Consider the following 20204-nt stretch of genomic DNA (forward strand, 5'->3'; position numbering starts at 1 on the left):
TTTCATAAACTAAAATGGCAGGTCTTTCCGTCCATAGCATTCCTTGTGGCACTGCAGCAGCCTTACACACACCGGCCGTCACGGGGAGAATGTTAAACACTCCATAAAGCATTCAGTGCTGTTTGCTAGTGCAAGCTTAACTATTATTGTAACTCACACTTATGGTCAGGGGTTTGATTTCATTTTACTTTCCTTTTTTTTTTTTTTTTGTTCCAGATAAAAAAAACACACACACACACACACACACAATACACCTTACACCCACAATACATCATGACTACAACTTTTGCACAGGCGCACTGCTAATTTTATTGTGGGGAGAGTGTATCATCATGCTGTGAGGTTCTTTCAGTGTTGAGTTATATTGCAAAAGTAGGTTTAGTTGAGCAGTGAATGAGTTTACACTCTTAAAAGATTCCGTGTTTGCTTTGAATCTGTGCTGATGAAGACAGATTGTGTTTTTAAGGAAGGAAATAGAATAGAGATGAAACTAAAGCTTGTTTTGAACTCTCTCTCTCTCCCTCTCTCTCTCACACACACACACACACACACACACACACACAGCACTCAGCCCTTGTCCATCAGAATTTGATCTGGTGACCCTTGATATTGAACTTTTGTGGCCTTTCAACAATGGACACATAGTGTTCCTCAATGACACACATGAGTTATTTTCACTGAAAGTGTGAAGAATGCTGTGTGTGAGAAAGAGAGCCTTCATTTGACATGTTTCTGTGAATGTCAGCATGTGCAGTGTGTGTGCGTGTGTCTTCGGTGTTTCCCTGAAAGAAGAAGTAGCTGTTTTCAAATCAGCTTTTTTTAATTCTCCAAATGAATGCATGTTTAAATAAAACTCAAACACAACCCAACACAAGTTATTTATTTGTTTGTTTGTTTATGTTTGTTTGTATCTGTTTTTCTCAACCGTGGTATTTTGCTCCTCAACAGGTTTAAATCGAACCAGCTCTTTCTCCTGTGAAGCGCACAATCGTAAAGGCGTGGCGTCGTCTGGCACAGGTGTTGTGACCGGTAAGTGTGATGTCCTGAAGTGAGAGTGTTCAAGGGGCTGTTAACTCCTGTCAGTAGTGGTCAGTCAAGACGCTGACTTGTGTGGGTCTACAGCTCGCCTTTTTTTCTCACTTTTTCGGCGTACTTTAAGATTTAGTGCTCAGTATGGATTTACTGCTCATAGCCAATTATTAAATCATTGAATTACATGATTAAATCTGGCCAGTGTCTGATACCACTTTGAAAAGGCCACAGTCTTGAAAAGTAACAAAGATGGCACGCAGCGCGGCGTCATACGGACGTAAACACAGAGGCCACTGGGGTCGGCGTTTACGCGTTCAGCCGGCCAATTCTTGAGCACACGAGGATGTGTGGAAACAGATCAAAAATGCGTACGATATGACCACTCAAGTTCTGCTTGTATAGAGCTGTCGCCGTGATAATGGCTCACTGTTCCTCCACTCCACTCAAAGCAAAAAGATCAGATTCCATATGGATTGCGCAAGTCTCATATGAGATAAAAAAAAAAAAATCGGATCTTTTGCTGCAGTCTGAATGTAGCCCAACTGCAGAAACACAAATATATTTGAGCCATTTTTATCAGTCAGTGTTTTATGTAAAAACAGTACTTCTTGTCTTTTTTGTCCAGTTCTTCCTTCCCAGCCCCATGACATTAAAGCTGAAGAAATCACTAATTCAAGTATCCGTCTGTCTTGGCACATGGGCTTTGGAGGAATTTATCCCATCAGCCACTGCATTGTTCAGGTACCTGAAAAAAACCTCTTTCAGTTGATCGATATCAGAATGAGCGATTGTGTCAGCATGTGTGTGTGTTTGCATGACTTTGACAAGCGTGTGACGAGTCTGTTTTGTGAGTCAGAACCCTTTCCCTACATGCACATGCTGCTTAATCATGCTGCAGAGTATCACATTTCACACTTCGAGAGAGGCCCGTACCACTCGCTCCTGAGGCCCGTTTCCCCCATGTTCTGGGGCCCTGGTAGGACGTGAGCTTGTGTGTGTGTGTGTCATACACTCCCCTTCGCCTGAGCACCACCCCAAAGTGCCTGGTTCTAATAAAAACAGGCCTCTTGTGTCTGATCCCACACCCCTCCTCTGGTTCCTCAGCTCCACACAACCCGACGGTCCAAACTCAGACTAAACGCACAAACCTGAAGGAACTGACGGATAATAAAAAAGGAAGAGAGGGAACAAAGGAAGAACCAGAAAATGTTAACAGAACTCAACTGACATAAGAGAAAGAAAGAAAGAATTGCAAATGAATAAATGATCAGTGAAAACAACTGAACAACTCGCAGTGCAGCCCCAGCTTTCAGTTATACTATAATTACTGTGATACTGCATGGCATCACATTTTATTTTTACTTTGTAATCATTGTTCCCCAAAAGTAAAAAAAAAAAAAGAGCACAATTAAGAAACATGCACCTAATTCGTTCAGCCCTGATTTGAAGTAAATGATCTAGAAGGAATAGAGACATCTGTCACCTCAAAGCCAGAAATGCTTCAGGTCATTGTGGATGCTGGTCTGAGGTCTTTTAGACTGGACAGAGATAAACTGACCCGTCATAGGGGAATTCAGCAGCGTTGTGAGTCAGTGACCAGCGACTCCGTTCACTCTATTTATTGACTCGGCTGTGAATCACAGAGTCGTGACTCACGTGTGACTCGTCACTCCAGAATGAAAGCCTTCACCGTTATCAGGAAGAGCAGCTAAGTTGCTTTCGGCTTTGAGCGTTATGACACATCTGCTCTTTCGTACCGCAGCGCTGAGCCATTCATGACTCAATTCTTTCTTTCATTCACCCGATCAGACTACGTTAGGATAAACACTGTACACATTATAACTGTGAGGTTTTCTACACAATTTTGGTGCTGCCTCAGGGAATGTGAGGAAAACAGAAAAGAGGAGACGTCGTGTTGTTGTGTATGCATACATTTATACATCATATATTACAATTCCCAAACTTTTATTAAATTTGCTTACTGTAAAGTGAACATTGTGTACTGTACAATAATGAAACAAAAAAGTTACTACTCTGATGTGTACTTACAATTATACCTGTTATTTGAAAATATGTACTATTGTTTTTTTACTTCACATTAATGAAAAGAGGCAAGATATGCTTATGCCAGAATGATCTATCAGAATGATTTATTTATTTTTAGTATGTCCCTGGACGTTTCTAGAGAGTTGCTGTAAGATTGACATTTTGTATTTGGTCATTGTATTTCTGGCTTACACTTGTATGCAACCTGAATCCTGTGGAATTCTCATAATCATTTTCAGTCACGCCAAGAAAGCTTTTGTTCGTTTATAAAGCCAGCTCTTTCTCTCCTCGCGCTAGTTTTTTACTGTAATTCCTACAGCCGAGAATGATTTGAAGCAGTATAACAGTGGGTAGGTGGTTTGTTTTCTGCCAGCGTTTGATGTTTGTTGCGTCGGCAGCATGTTTCTGCTGCTGAGCGAGCCGTTTTCGTCTGTCCTGCTGCGTGTCGGCAGCGTGTCTCTAGGTCGAGATGACTTTATTCGACAGAAATACAAGTGTGTGTGCGGTTACGCAAAAATGTGTGTGTGTCTGTGTGTTAAAGGAATATTTGGGGTCAGTATAACTTACAGAAGATGCTTGTCACACATGTAAACCTGGTAACTTACCAAAAAAACCTCATAAGTCATATTTTATCCTGTATATTCCTGCGTTTACTCTGACATTAGCACAGGGTGCTGGGTAAAGGGGAAGTGATAGCGGAAGTCGCTTCTTCTTTGTCTTGAACAGAAAGCGAATGTCACACATTTCACCATTTTGCATGTATGATTTGCAAATAATGAAAGGGTTTAAAAACGTATTCTTTCAGCCCATAGGAAATCTTCATCACTGTTATAGATGTCATTAGGAAACGATATGAAACCACTAAAAACCGTGCAATGATTTGGTTTAAAATGCGATATCTTTCAGGTGAAACCTTCTGGTGAAGACTCTGATCAGCTGATCTCCAGTCAGACGGTCAGCGCGCCCGACGCCAGCCGTCTGATCTCAGATCTGGAGGCCTTCAGTCGGTACGATTTCAGAATGGCCTGCCGGAGCAGTCAGGGCGTCTCTAATTGGACGGCGTGGATGAGCGTCAGCACCCGTGAAGGCGGTAAGCGCACGCCCACACCGATCCTCATTCTCACAGACACAGAAGGAACCTGTTGTATGTTGGGTCCTCACTGCTGGAGTCAGAAGAGCTGAAGTGTGTTTACAGTAGCGAGATGTGTGAGGTCTTTCTCTGCTAAACACCGAACGACCTGGAAACTGTCGAGGCAGAAGGACCAGGGAAGGTGTGTGTGGTGATGTACATTAGGGATGGCGACTGACAGCAAGAATCAGGAAAACACTTAAATGACCAAAATACCCTTTCCTAATGCACACTTCATCCCGGAGACCTGTCGCCATTGTGCATCGTGAGGCATTCAGGCCGATCTGTAGGTTCGGGTGTGTGTCTGCTGTGCTGTGTGTGTGTTTTCTATAAAGGTTCTGGTCCGGCTGTGTTCACATTAGCACTGCGTGTCTGTCAGGCCGGACTGTACTGGAGCTGTAGTAAGTTTTTCCATGCCAGATTACAGCTGAAGGAGTGTTTGTAGGAGAGAGTGAGGTGGGTGTTGGGTACTTTCCATAAATTGGCATTACGAAATGTCTCTTAGAAACCAACGGCTGCGAGCGGAGCTTTAATGCACACAGACAGTAAGACACAGAGAGACGGGATGCTACTGCGAGCGCGAGAACAATTTTAAGCTCCTTGTAAATATGAAATGGTATTGCTTTAAATGCTGTTTCTTAGTGGTTGCTCCTTCACAGCTCTCTTTCATTTTATAGTGTTACAATACTTTTTATATCCCAGTTTAAAACAGAACCAACAGCAAGGGTAAACAGTTTGGCTTTGTAGCACTATCACACATGTTTGTCTGAGCATCCTGACTGGCCCGACACAGAAACATTCACTCACTGGAGTGATGTTTTACCTGACTAATGACACACAGGAAGTCTTTTAAAGTATCATTTGGTAACACTATTGAAAAAATTAAAATCTGTCAGACTTGTCCAAATTGAGCATGGGAGAAACATGTCTAGGTCTAGGAGGTCTACTGCTTAGCCTGCGTATCTGGAGTCTGAAAAACACATAACTTTCAGTCATTTATCGATATACCTGCACCAACACCATCGGATGAGAGGAATACTCGACCTGAATTAAGCTGTTGAGCTGCTTTACACGGTGGCCGAGAGAGCTCAACACACTGCAAATAAATAAAAAAAAAACACCTGCAAATTAAGAAAACGTCTTCATCAGTTTGACAGCACATGTGCTGCAGATACTCACAACGCAAGCAAATTCAAACGCTCTGCAAATACACACAGACCACACCAGAAATGGGAACGTGACAACTTAAGTGACGAACCTGGCTGGGACGTGCTTATCATCCTCTGCAATTTCTGTTTATTTTAACATCCTGATCTTATGATGCCTTGGCTTTTTTAATATATTATTAGCCTAAATAAGCTGATGAAATACACAATTTTTAATGTAACTGTGAAACTTGATGTAAGCTGACTACTTTTACAGCTTCCCTTACAAAATGGTTTTACTATTAAAATAAACAAATGGCCTATATAGCATATAGCCTACATATAGCCTATTAAGGGACAACACAAACTATGAAAACATATTTTATTGCATAAACAGTTTATACATAGAAAAAAATCAATTTTCGATTGATCAAAATATCCAGCATTAGCAGCTATTACAGCTCTGCACAATCTGGGCCTAAATTCATTGTATTCTAAACTTAATTGGCAATCAGTTGTTGAAGCTATTAAGGTGTGCTGACCCAAAAATCTTTTAAAAACCTGGGTCAAGTTTAAACCAGTAACCAGGCATCACAGCTGGCAAAGGGGCACGTCTGATTTTACCATGTATATATTGCCATTATTACGTCATCAAAATGAACATTATTATTGCTGCTCTTCAATGATAATGTCAAGTTACTTTGATGTATTTGCACCAAAAATGATAAGGATTTATGCTGATATTGTCTAAAACCACACTTTGCCAGGGGTGTTTCCAAACTTTTGAAGGGCAGTGTATATTTATTATTATATAAAAAAAAAACACAAATAAAAAAATAGTTGCTATAGTTAAACCATGGTAAATTAAAAATACTAGCCATACTTTAACTATGGTATGTACACAAATGGTAATCAAACCCTGGTTAATTTTCATGAAAAATTTGCAGCACGTTTCTGTGTTTGGTTGTTTTAAAAGTATTTGCAGCACATGCGCTGTCAAACTAATGAAGATGTTTTCTTAATTTTCTGGTAAAGCTATTTGCATGTGTTTTCTTAAGTTGCATCGCGTTGAGCTCTCTCGGCCACCGTAGCTTTACATTGTGCAGCATCGACACTGGTATTGAACTGAACTGAGTCAGCATTGAACTGACTGAAGATGAATTACAACGCTGATGCCTATTACCTATAGCTGATTGATTAACTTCACACTGTAGTTGATGTGAAATGACTAGAGCTCAATGATGCCGCTGTTGTCTTTAGAGCTGCTTTACTGTCTTCATGGTGATTCTGCTGTTTTCCTGTTTACCGCTGTGAAGCCGCACCGACACAATCTGTATTGTCCAGTCAGCTATAGAAAGCTGTTTGACATCCTTTCCGATGTATTTCACACATTTGTTTGCTGTTGTACTGAAACTCAGCACATATGTGATCCGGTCATAGGAACGAGGCTGCCGGAAGTGAGTGGGGCGACAGCAGTTTCTCCCATTAAAACCACTCCGCTCCAACTCCGCTCCACTCCAGGTTTTCCATTTCTTGCGCATCGCAGGCGACACACACGGAGCTCTTGGCTCTCGGCGCTCACATCTGCTCTAGAACGCCCGGAGTGTGACACAAACATTGTGCGGATTGGTGCTCTTATTCAAATGATGGAAGCGAAAAGGGTTGTCTTTAAAAAGGTTTCATTTGTTATTCTCTTTCCCTATGTGTTCTGGATTTTTTTTCAGTCTCCCATGAATAATTTACGTCACTGCTGTGTCAGCATGTGGAACAGGCGAGACACAGGAAACATGGAGGAGTGAAGGAGATGTTTCAGATTTTCCAGGAGAGGCTTTTGCTGGACAGTGACACAGTGTTTGGCTGTACTGGGCTGTGTGTGTGTGTGTGTGTGTGTGTCGGTGTGTCGGTGTGGTGCTGCTTTTGGTTTGTGTGTTGTTAGCGTGTTTATTATGTTAGTACAGGCTGAAGGACTTTTCTTTAGCTCTTCTTTACTCTTAAATGCCATTGCTGTCCCTCGAACTAATTGCGATTAATCCCACCTAACTTCAAGGTTTTTAAAAAATGTACTGCAATAATTTCATATTCAATCTTCAAATTAATGTAGACACAGCGTAAAGAAGGTATATTTTTAATATTTGTTAGGTGTTTTTTATGAATAGTTATCAAACACAAAAAAATGAATCAAATTATCAAACACTAAATACTGAAAATTAAATATAGATGAATTTGTAAAGCTAAAAAATGATTGACTTACTTTATATGCGTGACGTGGGTCTGACACACATGCTTGTAGTTTCATTCCAGCTTTAATATGAAATGACACGGGCTACAGCGCTACGAGCACAGTATAACGGCTGACGGGACATCTACAGTCTTAATTCTTTCATTTTTACTGACGTGTGGCCTGACAACATTTCATCTGACTGCAGTACACTGTTGCCATACAGATAGATAGATAGATAGATACTTATTTTTTTTTACTTTATACTTGCTTGAGCTATAAAAAAAAGCAATTTCTGAGCAATCAGATTTCCGTCTGTTTCTTTGTCTTTGCACTAATCCTACAAATTCTCCTTAAGAAAGAATTTCCTGCTTTCCTAAACATGCTGCATTGGTTTCTGTCCTCCCCCGTTTTATGTAGCAGCTCTGTCTCGTCTCTCCTGACCTTACTTGACCTTTGATTTATTCTTGCCCGAAAAAAAAGAAGGGGTGAAATACAGACATGCACACACTGTGGGAAAAGTGAATGGGGCAGAGAGAATGCTGTGATGGATAGAACAGGAAAAAGAGGAGAGGGGGGGGTTTGTGAAAGAAAACAAAAAACATACTCTGCTAGTTTCCCACATTGCCCAAGGGATAAGAGAAGCAGAGAGAGAGAAACAAAGCTGATGGCTGATATCGCAATGAAATCGGTTTGGCATTTTCAGTTTGAACAAATGAACTCAAACCTGAACTTACATAATCGTAATCACACATCCACTCGTCTCCAGCAGCTTTGGGAGAACTACTTTAAACTGTTTGCCAAGCTGCAATCTACTCAGAAATGAAAGCAGTTCAACTGTAGTCAGCCTGAGTTTGTGAAAACAGAACTCTATTGAATGAGTTCATATCTTTTTTAATATATAACAGATTATATCATTTAAGCAGCATTTTTTTCTCTTTTAATAATGATTGTTTTTTGCATGAATTACACATCTCAATTGAGAACTTGCATTAAGGAGATACATTTACACAGGATAAAACGAATAAAATGCTGTGATGTAAGAGAGCAATGCAGCTGTAAAGAGCAATGTTTATCTGGAGAAAAAAACATTTACTGGAAAAAGTAACTTGTAACAGGAAAATTGACACCATTTTGATAAATGCTGAGCTACAATCTTGCTCCTAAAAAAAAGGAACATAAGCAAATGTATTTAACTTACGAAATTAGATAAGCTACCTTTGGTTATTCACTAACATAATATAAGTGACTGTCTGTGACACACTATGGCCTCTATACAGGATTCAGGATTGTCAAGTGCACTTAAATACTGGAGTGAATTCCCTAAATATTCATTTCTGTTTGTGTCCAAAAAAACAAATCACTCCTGAAGTGTGACAGCGCACCGCTGACAGAAGCGTCATGTTTTGTTTAAACTTTAATGACTGTTTCAAGCATGCGCTTGCAGTTTTGCCATGTCCATTTATTAGAAGCGTCTTTGGCTTGTTTGTTGTTTTTCGTTGCTTGGCTCATAAAGCTATGCAGTTTATGGACTTGTTAAAGTGGGCAGGTGTGGGCTACGATATCTCTGGATTAAAAAATTTCAGCATTTGGATTTGCGTTCGGTGTTTTTTTTTGTTTTGTTTTTTTTATGTGCATTTCAATTCATCATTAACAGCTAGTTGTTCAGTTCGGTTTCGTACACACTGCATACAATTATCGTAAATGTGGTTTTCGCTACCACTGAGATTTTGAGGAGATAACTGGGTTGTATAATGCGGTTGTCACTCCAGTAAATGAGTCAACTGTGTGTGAACAGATCAGGATTAAGCACGAAAAGGTGAACTGCCGTCCGAGTTTAGCTGGAGTGCGTACGTGGATATTTTCCTATAAACACAGCCCCCCGTCTACGAGAGAGGAATCTTTCTGAAAGCAGATTTTATACCGCATGCCACCGCAAACGGTAAACAACACAATTTGTGACTAATTGCTTTAAGACCGAGGTTCAGGCCTCGTAAAGCAGCACGTGTGAAACGCTCGAACTGCTCACTGAGGTTTACTGGTGCCGCTCAACATGTCCAGGTCAAATCTCCAAATTCAGTAATGTAGGATCAAAACTGCAACATTACTTTCATCAAAGTAAAGCACATGGTCCACATAATTACACTAATAACAAGGATTTGAGTTGTTTTGTTGTAAACCTGTAGATTTCCACGACTGCACATCTTGTACGTCACCCTTATCGGACACACCAGATGATTTACACCCAAACAATTCAGAATCCTGTGCATATTCTTCTGGGATTTTTGACGAAGTCCTTCCTTTTTCACTAACGTACAGTTCTGTGTCTGCCTTTTTGTTCCCCCTGGTTTCTAGCACTCTGCTCGAGCGGGTTGTACTGTTTGCCTGATCGGATCGGACTGGAAATTTAGGAAAAGATTTCCACTGAGGAAAGTTAGTAAGGGAGAGGGTTAGGCCGTAGAGACGGGAGAGGAAGGCAGAGGCCTTTGACAAAATACTATTTTCACAGCCATGAGCCAGAAACACATGTGGAAACAATCAGACGTGAAACTCTTCCTGATAACATCATCAGAGCGCCGCGCCATGTTCCTCAACGTCTCCAGGCGAGGAGACTGCGTATTTACTGGATGGAATAACAAAGAAAACGCTTTCATACCTGCAATGGGGAAAAATATGCTAAGAAAGAGTCTGATTCTGCCGTTGAAGAGAATTCTGTTATGGGAAGTTAGCAAACACACGTACACACTCATCACACACACACACACGCATTCTTTCACACAGCTATTTCCAGACCATTACTGCAGCCGGTCCTGGTGTATGTTTTTTTTTCTTCTGCTGCTCTGGATTAAAATCAGACACAGCGGCCGTGAAATGAGTTAAACAAAGAAAGGGAGAGAAAGTAAAAGAGGCTCTTTGCTGCACTTTTGCTAAATATGTCAGAAATATAAATGTGTTCAGACTTTAATACAAACTTGCTACTCACTGAATGCCGCAGAGAACACTCAAACTTCTGCTAGTTATAAAAACAGTGAAGCGGTGCAACAGCAGGCATTATGCAATGCTTGACACTGTTACAGCTGCGTTTCACATTGTTGTCTCATGACCACATCACATTGCAAGTGAGTGGTATGTAGATATGATATCATCTTGAAATATATATATATATATATATTAGGGATGCGCGGTAAACCGGGACTGGAAAAAATACCAGTATATATTTTATTTTAAACAGTTTGATGCTATTATTTTGATCAGTTCTGTATTTCAAATGCTGCTGTTCTGACGTTCACCTGTGGGTGCTTCCCAAATTGCTGCGAAAAGGGTAAACGTGACAATAGAACAACACGATGGATCATCAAACAGATGAAACTCCATCAACACACTCGAAACTAGACAAATAAAGACAACAGTAGATGTGAAATTTGGCATTATTTTGCATAGAGAACAGACGATAAAGGTGAACGAGCTGACCTTACTCCACGTGTATGCAAGCACACGTTTAATCTAGGATCGATAATTAGTTGATAAATGAACTAATACATGTTTAGTATGTTAACATTACTTACTAAATTTTTTCGATTCACTTATCTTTTAAGGCTGGTTATTTGTCACCTATAGTATTGATTTAGTACCAGTACCAAGGTATCACATACTGGTACCATCATACCGAAGCCAAAATTATGGTACTGAGCCATCCCTAATATATATGTATATATATATATAGCAGTGATGTGTTATTTATTTGGGAGTGTTCAGAGTTTTAATTTGCCCTGAAATGTATGTATAGGTACATGTTTGCACTTTTGCAGAAATGTAAGTAAATGTAGTAGTAGAGCCAGTTTGAAGGAGAATGTTCATTTGTGGCATTTTATTTGTGTTTTAGTTCCAGATTCGGCCCCGGACAATGTGACGGTCGTGGTGAACGGAACAGAAGTGCTCCTGAGATGGTCCGAACCTCCTGGAAAGATGAACGGACATCTGCAGGGATACATGATGGAGTACAGCGCACCTAATATGGAACAGGTGACCAAACACACACACACTGGTTTGCTATCCTTGTGGGGTCTCTCCATGGGTATAATGGTTTTTATACTCATAAACTCTATCGCTAAACCTACCCCTCGCAGAAAACTATCTGTATTTTTACAATCTCAGAAACATCTCACTCTATATGATATACGGCGGTGACACGAGTCCCCACGAGTTGGTGTGTGTTCAGGTTTAAGCCCCCACTGGGATAGAAAAACAAGCACACACACACTGACAACAGTGTATGTGTTAGCTGTTGGGTTAGAGTTAGGGGTTCATTTCTTTACTCTTTGCTAAACAGCTGTAACGATCGGTAAGAAGTTACAGAAAATCTTGTCTCATGTTGACTGAAATGCTTTGTTGTTTATGACTGACTGGCAGTGTTGGGGGTAACACATTACAAGTAACGAGTTACGTAATAATATTATTAGTTACTATTAGTTAATATTATTAGTTATTAGTTACTTTTTTCAAATAAGTAACACCAGTTACTTTTTCCCCATTTACTGATTGACAAGTCTCCTGTGGGGAAATCGGGAGTAAACATGATGTTACTGTATTCTAGACTAAACGTGAACATGCATCAATTCATCTCACTCACAAAAAACAGACTGAGTATTCCTCAAAATGAATAAAAACAGTGAAATGCAAACTCAGAATATGAAGCAACCCTGCAATAATTAAATATGTTAAATAAACAAATATCCTTTATGTATTTAATCCCATTTTATTAACCAGTGTCTTTGCTGCTGACCTTCAGTGATGCAATTCAACCATACCAATAAGCAAAAATTACTTTAGATAAACTAACATTTGTGCTTTATTTTTTTATATATCTGAAGAGTGATATTCCCCTGCATAAATGTACTTTTCTTTCAGCCTGAGGTGAATTCATTTCACTTTTGGTGTAAAAGGGCTTTTACATTAGAACTGTTTTATATTAAAAACAAAGAAGCAAGCCCTGCCCAGATTGAAAAAGTAATGTAACACATTACTTTCCATAAAAAGTAACTGAGTAACATAATTAGTTACTTTCCAGGGAATAACTCAAAATGGTAATGCATTACTTTTAAAAGTAACTTTCCCCAACACTGCTGACTGGTCTGCTTATGTCCGGTACGGCAGGTTGTGGTGGACACAGGCTTGGAGACAGAGCTGTTTGTCAATCTCTCAGCACCGCTTTCGAACGTTTCCTTCAGAGTGTGTGCGTACACCGGCGCGGGACAGGGACCCTGGACGTCCCTCCAAACCATCACGCTCATTCCTGCAGGTATGAGAGCAGACACACAGTAATCAGTAATACACATGTCTCACAGGTCAGACAGTTGCACTGCATGTTAATGGTCTCTTTCCTTGAAATGTTTTGCAGAAACCGGACAGTCCAGAGGTGAGTGACATACACACACACAAACCTTTTTTTACACAATGATGGGAACTTCCTATTGACTTGTAAATGTTTTTTATTATTGATCTAATTTATTCTACCTTGACCCCAACCCTAAACCTGACCCTCACACAAATTCTGTACATGTGTATGTTTTAATTAAGATGGTATCTGGTAAGTCGGGAAGAAGCAAAATATAACTGATTTCAGACATTTCTTCCCACAAAAATAGAACCCACACAGGATATGGAAGCGGACTTTTCCTTTTACTTCCCTTTTTTAGTGCCCTTCTTAAAAATTCTGTTATTTTTTTGTTTGCTGTCTCAGAAAAGAGGAAGAAAAAGACAAATGAAAGCAGAAAGGAGCAGAAAGAAATGAAAGTAAATTAGTAGCAGGCTGAGAGGAGTTTTGTTGAGTGGGAGGCACGCGGAAAGACTTTAGGACGTTCTCTAGAAGAAACACGCCCTGCCGTAAATACGGACATCTTGCACTGAGGTCATTTTAGTGAGCTAATTCAACCAATGACCAGCTGAACAAAACACACCCTCACTCTCTAGTCTCTTATCCAGGGGTTTTAGGGTGAACAGATGACCATGATAAAACATAAAGACAGCCTAGTGCAACAGTATGGTATCCCTTACTTGCGCAACCCAAGTTTGTATCTAGCCTGGTGTGACTTAACTAGATGTAACTACAGCTCATGCTGCTTCTATTATTATTGAAATAACACTGGCCGTGACTAGTTTGTAATACAAAGTCTCAGATGGTGACACATGTCCGTTGGTAATGAGGTAAGGCTTAATCTAACTAGTCACCAGCACTGCAATAGATTTCAGACCTGTTTCAGATTTGTCCATGCTTTACAGAACACAGCTTTACAGAAAATCATCACTTACAGCTCTTAGTAAGCAACTCAAAGGCGACTGTGGCAAGAAAACACTCCATATAATGTTTATGTGAAAAACCCAAGGAACTTAGCTTAGCTGTGGGAGCGTAGCCCGAGAGATTAATACTGTGCTTGTTCTCTATATATAACATCGACTTTATGTAAGCCATTCAACCACAAAAGACAAACTTTCAGGACGCCTTTAAATCCTGTCTAAGTAGGCAGCTCGCTGGTTTTCCAAACAGAGCTACACACTTGCATGCATGTTTCCCCGTTTCCTCTATACAATCTAATTTACACTGACATTCTGGACATTTTAAATCAGAGTTCCTTTCTCTGCGTCTGTGTGAAGGTATGTTGAGTCCTCCGGCGTTCTCCTGGCACTGGTGGTACGTGGTCATGGCCATCGCCGTCGCCATCGCTCTAGCGGTGCTTTTGGCCGTGTACGTGACCAGGCTGAGGCGGAAGGAGACACGTTTTGGGTGGGTAGCAATGAGGCTTTTTGCTGTTTTGCTGGATTCTGACACTGTGGGTGTGAGCAGAAATTTTAATTCTACTATTAAACCTAACTGAAACATGAACAGGCATACGTGAACTAGAGGCATTAAATTGTCCATAGCTGTAAGTGTAAATGGGTATGTCTGTTAGCACTGTGATGGACATGTCCAGGATGTTTCCCTGTCCCACCGCATCTCCTCGTACCCCTGCATGGGACAAGAGCTAACAGACAGGACTTAGAAAGCACAAAACTCTCACCCTAATTCCATGGGGAGATGTTTTAAGTGGACATATTTTTGTTTAGCCATGTGTACAACAGGTATAGTTTAGGTATAACTTTACCAAAAATATAATAACTGAATAAAGTAACGAATACTGTTCCATGTGAAGAATATGTGGGCTTAAAGATGTGTATTTGTGTGTTGTTGTACAGCGAGGCGTTTGAACCCATGATGGAGAGCGGTGAACTCGTCGTTCGATATCGAGCTCGTCGGACGTACAGCCGGCGCACAACAGAAGCCACACGTGAGTTTGCTTTCTCTCCACTAACACGTTAAACTGACCGCTCAGTGCCGACAGAGTCTTTACTTGCTTGCACACGTAGCTGTAACTAGATCAGGAACCCCTGGGCGAGAACTGATCAATGGGAATTCCTCCTCCACGTCTTAGGGGGGCGTTCCGGTTTTCCTTTCTACCAGTTATAAGAATTAGAAGAAAAAAAACATGCCTTTTATTTTTATTGTTAGAATTCTTGAAATTCAACCATCAGCGATGACGCCATGTTAAGATTAGCATACCTGATTTAGCATTTGGCAGATGCTTTTATCCAGAGTGACTTGCACTGTGCTCAAGCTACACATTTACATTTCTCTGGCTGTCAGACCCATGATTGTGGTTTTGTTAATGTCATTGCTGCTCTGTCTGAGCTACAGGAAAGTGTCTCACTGAAGTGCAGTTGGTGTTTTAGAACCACGTTGTGGTCTTCACACAGCCCGCTTCATGAGTGTCATGACAGCAGCGCTTCATTTGCACAGACTAAAGACTAAAACCTAAACTTTAACACTTTTTTTGCTGTCTTGCAAATACTGCTGTGTCTCTCAGGAAATGCATAGAAGTGCCCTTACTGTCATATGATGCAGCATTTGATCATGGTGTGAGTTATGGATATGTAAGTTAATGGTCTCAGCCAGCCTCCCTTCTGCATACACTTGAGGAGTTTTCACTGTTGTTTGACAGAGTTGGGAAGAAAATGTGCACTCATAACCTGCTATCAAATTTCACCCTCAAAACTGGTGGATTCATCCCTGACAGGGACATTTTAAGAGGCACTGATGTGCCTCAGCATGCAGAAGCAACAAAACTGGTTAGAGAGACAGACACGTTTACAGAGAAACAGAGATTCACAGAGAACACAATCACATATTCACTAGAAATGGGTGTTGGCTTTAAAACCTGACAGAAAACCACCACACACACACACACACACACACACACGTGTCCTGTGAAACCTGCTGGTGTTGAGGAAATCATCATACAATCTCAGCTGGAAGTAATGAATCTCAGCAAACAGACACACATATGTCAGCGTCACACACACTCATTACACAATACTTTGGTACTCTGCAGATATTACCATACTTTACATGGTTGTAAACAGCTTGTATCATAATGTTGCACAGGTTCGTATATACAGTGCTACTGCTTTAGCGTTCTGAAGCCTAAGTCAAGCATCAGTATTACTACTGCTCAGCAAACTCCTTTCCATTAGCTTTACACTATAGTGCAAGATGTGATTCAGCTGTAAAGCAGCTCTACAGAAGACTTACAGAAACAGAAATCCACACACTAAAATAATGTTAAAGGGGTCATCGAATGCCATTTTCCACAAGTTGATATGATTCTTTAGGGTCTTAATGAAAAGTCTATGATATACTTTTGTTAAAAATTCTCAGTGGTTGTGTAAAACAACACCCTTTTTACCTTGTCAAAATCAGCTCTGCAAAAATCATCTCATTCTGGTCGAGGTTGCTTTAAATGCAAATGAGCTCTGCTCACCCTGCCCCTCTTTTCTCTCTGTGGAGTGACGAGCCTGTTTACTTTAGTCGCATTTAGCTGCGTTTAGCCGCTAAACTTGCTAACTAGCACATTATTAGGAAAGGTGATTGCAGAGATTCATAAAAATCACTTCTGCTGTAGGTGAAGCTGGATCACGAATGATTCGCGTGAACACAGACGGATATATGTAGATCGGGAGGCGCATTCCCTTCACAAACAAACGTAATCCACTGCATCTTCAGTGGCTCAGATGTCGGGAGTAAATGACGACCACTATGTTCATTATTACATCCAGCAACACAACACCTCAATCGCTCAATCGGAGATATTCTTGTCTAACTTACATCCCTGCTCCGGCATCAAAACAATGGAGGTCGGACTGTTACAGCTGATCTGAGGAGGGTCTGATGCTCATGTCAATCAACTATCATTGGAGCAGCCTCTGTCAGTGTGACAGACATCTGAGAACGGCTCGAATGGAAAAAAGGGGATATTATTTTTACAGATTAATTAAAAACCACTCCATGGATTTTTATCGTTATAGGGTAGATCTGTACACACACTGCCAACACACATTAATGTTCAAACAACATGAAAAAGTCAACTTTGCATCCGATGACCCCTTTAACACAAACTGTTTACGTCATTGAGTATTTTAATGTGTATGTTTTCATGGTTCGCGGAACGTACTAAAAGAAGGGGGGGCCCGGGAAGGTGTGTGTGTGTGTTTGGGGGGGTCTATAAAGTCTGTAAGATTGTACAATTTACATGCTAGTCTACATTTTAATATTAGAAACAATATTACTAGTATAGTTATTAGTTAAAATGGGGGGGGGGGGGAGACGGGCTCAGGCCATTAATTCTGATAAGCTGTCGGACAAGGGCCGGGCTAAGAAATATATATGAAGCCCGTGCAGGGCTCTAATGAACATTTATCCGAATACTTTAGTTATTATTTTAATGTTTGCAACACTGGTCGTGAAGCTTGCTCAAACATGTATCAGCGGTTGCGCGAAAGCAGGTTTAAATATTCCGATGTGATTGCGATTTTAAAGGTTTATAGGCATGGCGAAATCATTATCATATAGCAATAAGATTGCGTTTGTTTGAATCGAGATCGCGATCTTTTAATGAATAATCTATATGAGTCTATAGCCTATGTATTTTTGTATTTCATAATTTGTACCAGACCTCAAAAGTTACCCGGGCCCAGGCCCGGGCGGCCCCCCCGGTTCCGCGATCCATGTATGTTTTTGTTTGTCAGTCTTTTCCTCATTGGAAGTGCCTCATTATATCCTCGATTTTATGGGAGGGACAATTAAAAATACATTTTTGCCATTAATGCCATTAATGCAGTTAGGCTTAGCTTGCTCTGAACTTGTCACTGATGCTTTTCTCAACTGCGAAACGAGTCACGTTTTATGCTGAACTCCAGTGGATACAAATCTTGACTGTAACACTCATGCATATCTCACTGATGTCATGAACTGAAACACTGAAACAAAAGCTGAACTTCTGCACCGTCTCAAGGTCTGTATTACATTTGGTTTCTGATCCAGAACATTCCAGTGAAGCCTGACGTGGTGTGTTATGAGAAAGCGACGGAGGACGGTCATGATAGCGCGAGCTTGTTTTGAGCAATAGTGAAGGGTGGAGGGTTTGTGTCATCTGGTCAGGCTCCATTACAATCCTTTTTTTCCTTTTTCTGCTCTCACTCTCTTTCCATCCCACGTACTGTCTTGATTCCCATCTGGGTTCATTTGAAGAGCAGAACAATCTTGCAACATTTGTAAAATCATAGGGTGTTTTGACACACTGCTGCTAAATACAGTTTTTACTCCCTGTGCTGAGTTACTGCTTCACGAGCGTCGGCGGCATTCTTCAGATAGAGGCGGTTGGGAAGAGTTAGTTCATCTAAACAGCTGCTCGGGTCACTATCCTCACAGTTCTTCTGTCATTCTTTCAGTACTCCAGCATTAGTTCTTGAGTCGAGCTTGAGCTTTCTATCCTGAACTGAAGGCCGAATCGGTTCGCATTCATCACACTTGAGATTATATGAGTATTATTTGACCAAAACTCATGAACAAATGTACTACCTAAATACACAAAAAACGGATGTTTATGACTTTACTTCTGTATTGTGACGTATGTCCAGGTGGACAGAATACTGAATTAGGAAAACTCAAGGGCTAGGCTTGATTTTAGCGCACCTGTTCTTCTGCCTCTGCCTCATTTTATTGTTGATAGGGTTCATTTTATGCATAAGTATATCAAGTTTTTGAGAACTCGGACCACCGGAATATTGTCTCATTGTTACTATTTTGTTTACCATTATTATTAGAATATAATTGAGTAAAAGTTTTTTTTTTTTTCCGTTACCTCTTGACTTTGACTCGAAAATTCTCTGCAAATTCTTTCTCTTAAAAGAAATTCGACTTTGTCATTTTCAAATGTACCTCTCATTTTGTCTTCTGAATAGAAATGAAACAGCCAAATGTCTCTTCCAAAATGTTTAGATTTACGTGTTCGTAACACATGATAAGCAAGTTCTTGTAAACTCGCAGACACTTGAAACAAAGCGAGTGTAAACGTAACAATGGTTGTGTATTCAGGGTCAACAGGTATCACCTTTAACTCTCACCTGGCTTTGGTTGATTGTGTGTGGTTGATCGTGTTACAGTACAGAGAGGAAACAGCATTCTGTCAATGCCAAAACTAGGTTTCTCTCTAAAGATTATATTGTTTTTCTCACATGCTGTTGAAAACACTCATAGAAAGTCTTTGAAATCCGATGCTAATCTCTGGTTCTTTTCTCAGTAAACTCTCTGGGGATCAGCGATGAGCTCAAGCAGAAGTTACAGGACGTGATGGTGGACAGGCATAAGCTAACGCTGGGAAAAACACTCGGGGAAGGTGAGTGTTGCGTAACTGCCGTAGGGAACCTTGTGCTGGCGATCAGATTGTGACGGGTGTCTGTATGCGTGCAGGTGAGTTCGGCTCCGTCATGGAGGGTTTGCTCACTCAGGAGGACTCGGTGCTCAAAGTGGCAGTGAAGACCATGAAAAGTGAGTCAGTAGCGACTGAAGCATCTCTAAAAAAACAGCAGCAGTCATTCTCATCAGACTAACCTCATCCTAATGCTGTGTTTTGGTTAGTTGCTATCTGCACTCGCACTGAAATGGAGGATTTCCTGAGAGAGGCGGCGTGCATGAAGGAGTTTGATCATCAGAACGTCATGCGGCTTCTAGGTAAGTGCGTTCACTCTTTTAAAATTAAAAAAAATAACAAATACAAGAAAGTTTGGCTTACAGGAACATGGACATCTAATGTCTGCACTCCTGTCAGCTCTCTTCTGCAGTCTGTAGATCAGCTTTGTTGAACTGACTGATAGCTCAGCAAGCACATTAAGACAGTATACTAATATTTACACGTATAGAATTATTAAAGTATATCATACTCAGTAGCTGAGATTTTGTTCATCCCAGAAATAAGGATGTGAATGGATTTGCAACAGACTTGAATGAGCTCAGAATAAAAACTGACAACATTTTGACCTATTCACATGAATTTATATTTTCGGAGTAAAACTGAAATTGTGTAAGACAAGATTTGACTTTATGCTACAGAATATGAATGTCATCTTAGCTGTGTTTGCCCTGGTGAACTTTACAATTGTTATCCTTCATATTTAGGGTAAAGACGTTGTTTAAATCACATGCTGTTATTTTACTGAGCGATTAGACTTGCACTACTGACACTGTGTCCAGAAAATGTGAAAAATC

General features: G+C 40.5%; 1 protein-coding gene across 1 annotated transcript in view; it reads left to right on the plus strand.

Moving 5' to 3' along the window:
- LOC127157584 (tyrosine-protein kinase receptor UFO) overlaps positions 1-20204 on the plus strand; it is a 34859-nt gene that overhangs the window by 7163 nt on the left and 7492 nt on the right. The window contains exons 5-15 of the mRNA XM_051100822.1: positions 949-1029; positions 1658-1773; positions 3985-4168; positions 11454-11593; positions 12725-12869; positions 12969-12986; positions 14222-14351; positions 14801-14892; positions 19240-19335; positions 19410-19487; positions 19578-19670. Of these exons, the coding sequence (XP_050956779.1) occupies positions 949-1029; positions 1658-1773; positions 3985-4168; positions 11454-11593; positions 12725-12869; positions 12969-12986; positions 14222-14351; positions 14801-14892; positions 19240-19335; positions 19410-19487; positions 19578-19670 (1173 nt within the window). The remainder of the gene's footprint in view (positions 1-948; positions 1030-1657; positions 1774-3984; positions 4169-11453; positions 11594-12724; positions 12870-12968; positions 12987-14221; positions 14352-14800; positions 14893-19239; positions 19336-19409; positions 19488-19577; positions 19671-20204) is intronic.

Source organism: Labeo rohita, unplaced genomic scaffold (assembly GCF_022985175.1).
Source record: "Labeo rohita strain BAU-BD-2019 unplaced genomic scaffold, IGBB_LRoh.1.0 scaffold_112, whole genome shotgun sequence".
NCBI classification, from domain to species: domain Eukaryota; kingdom Metazoa; phylum Chordata; class Actinopteri; order Cypriniformes; family Cyprinidae; genus Labeo; species Labeo rohita.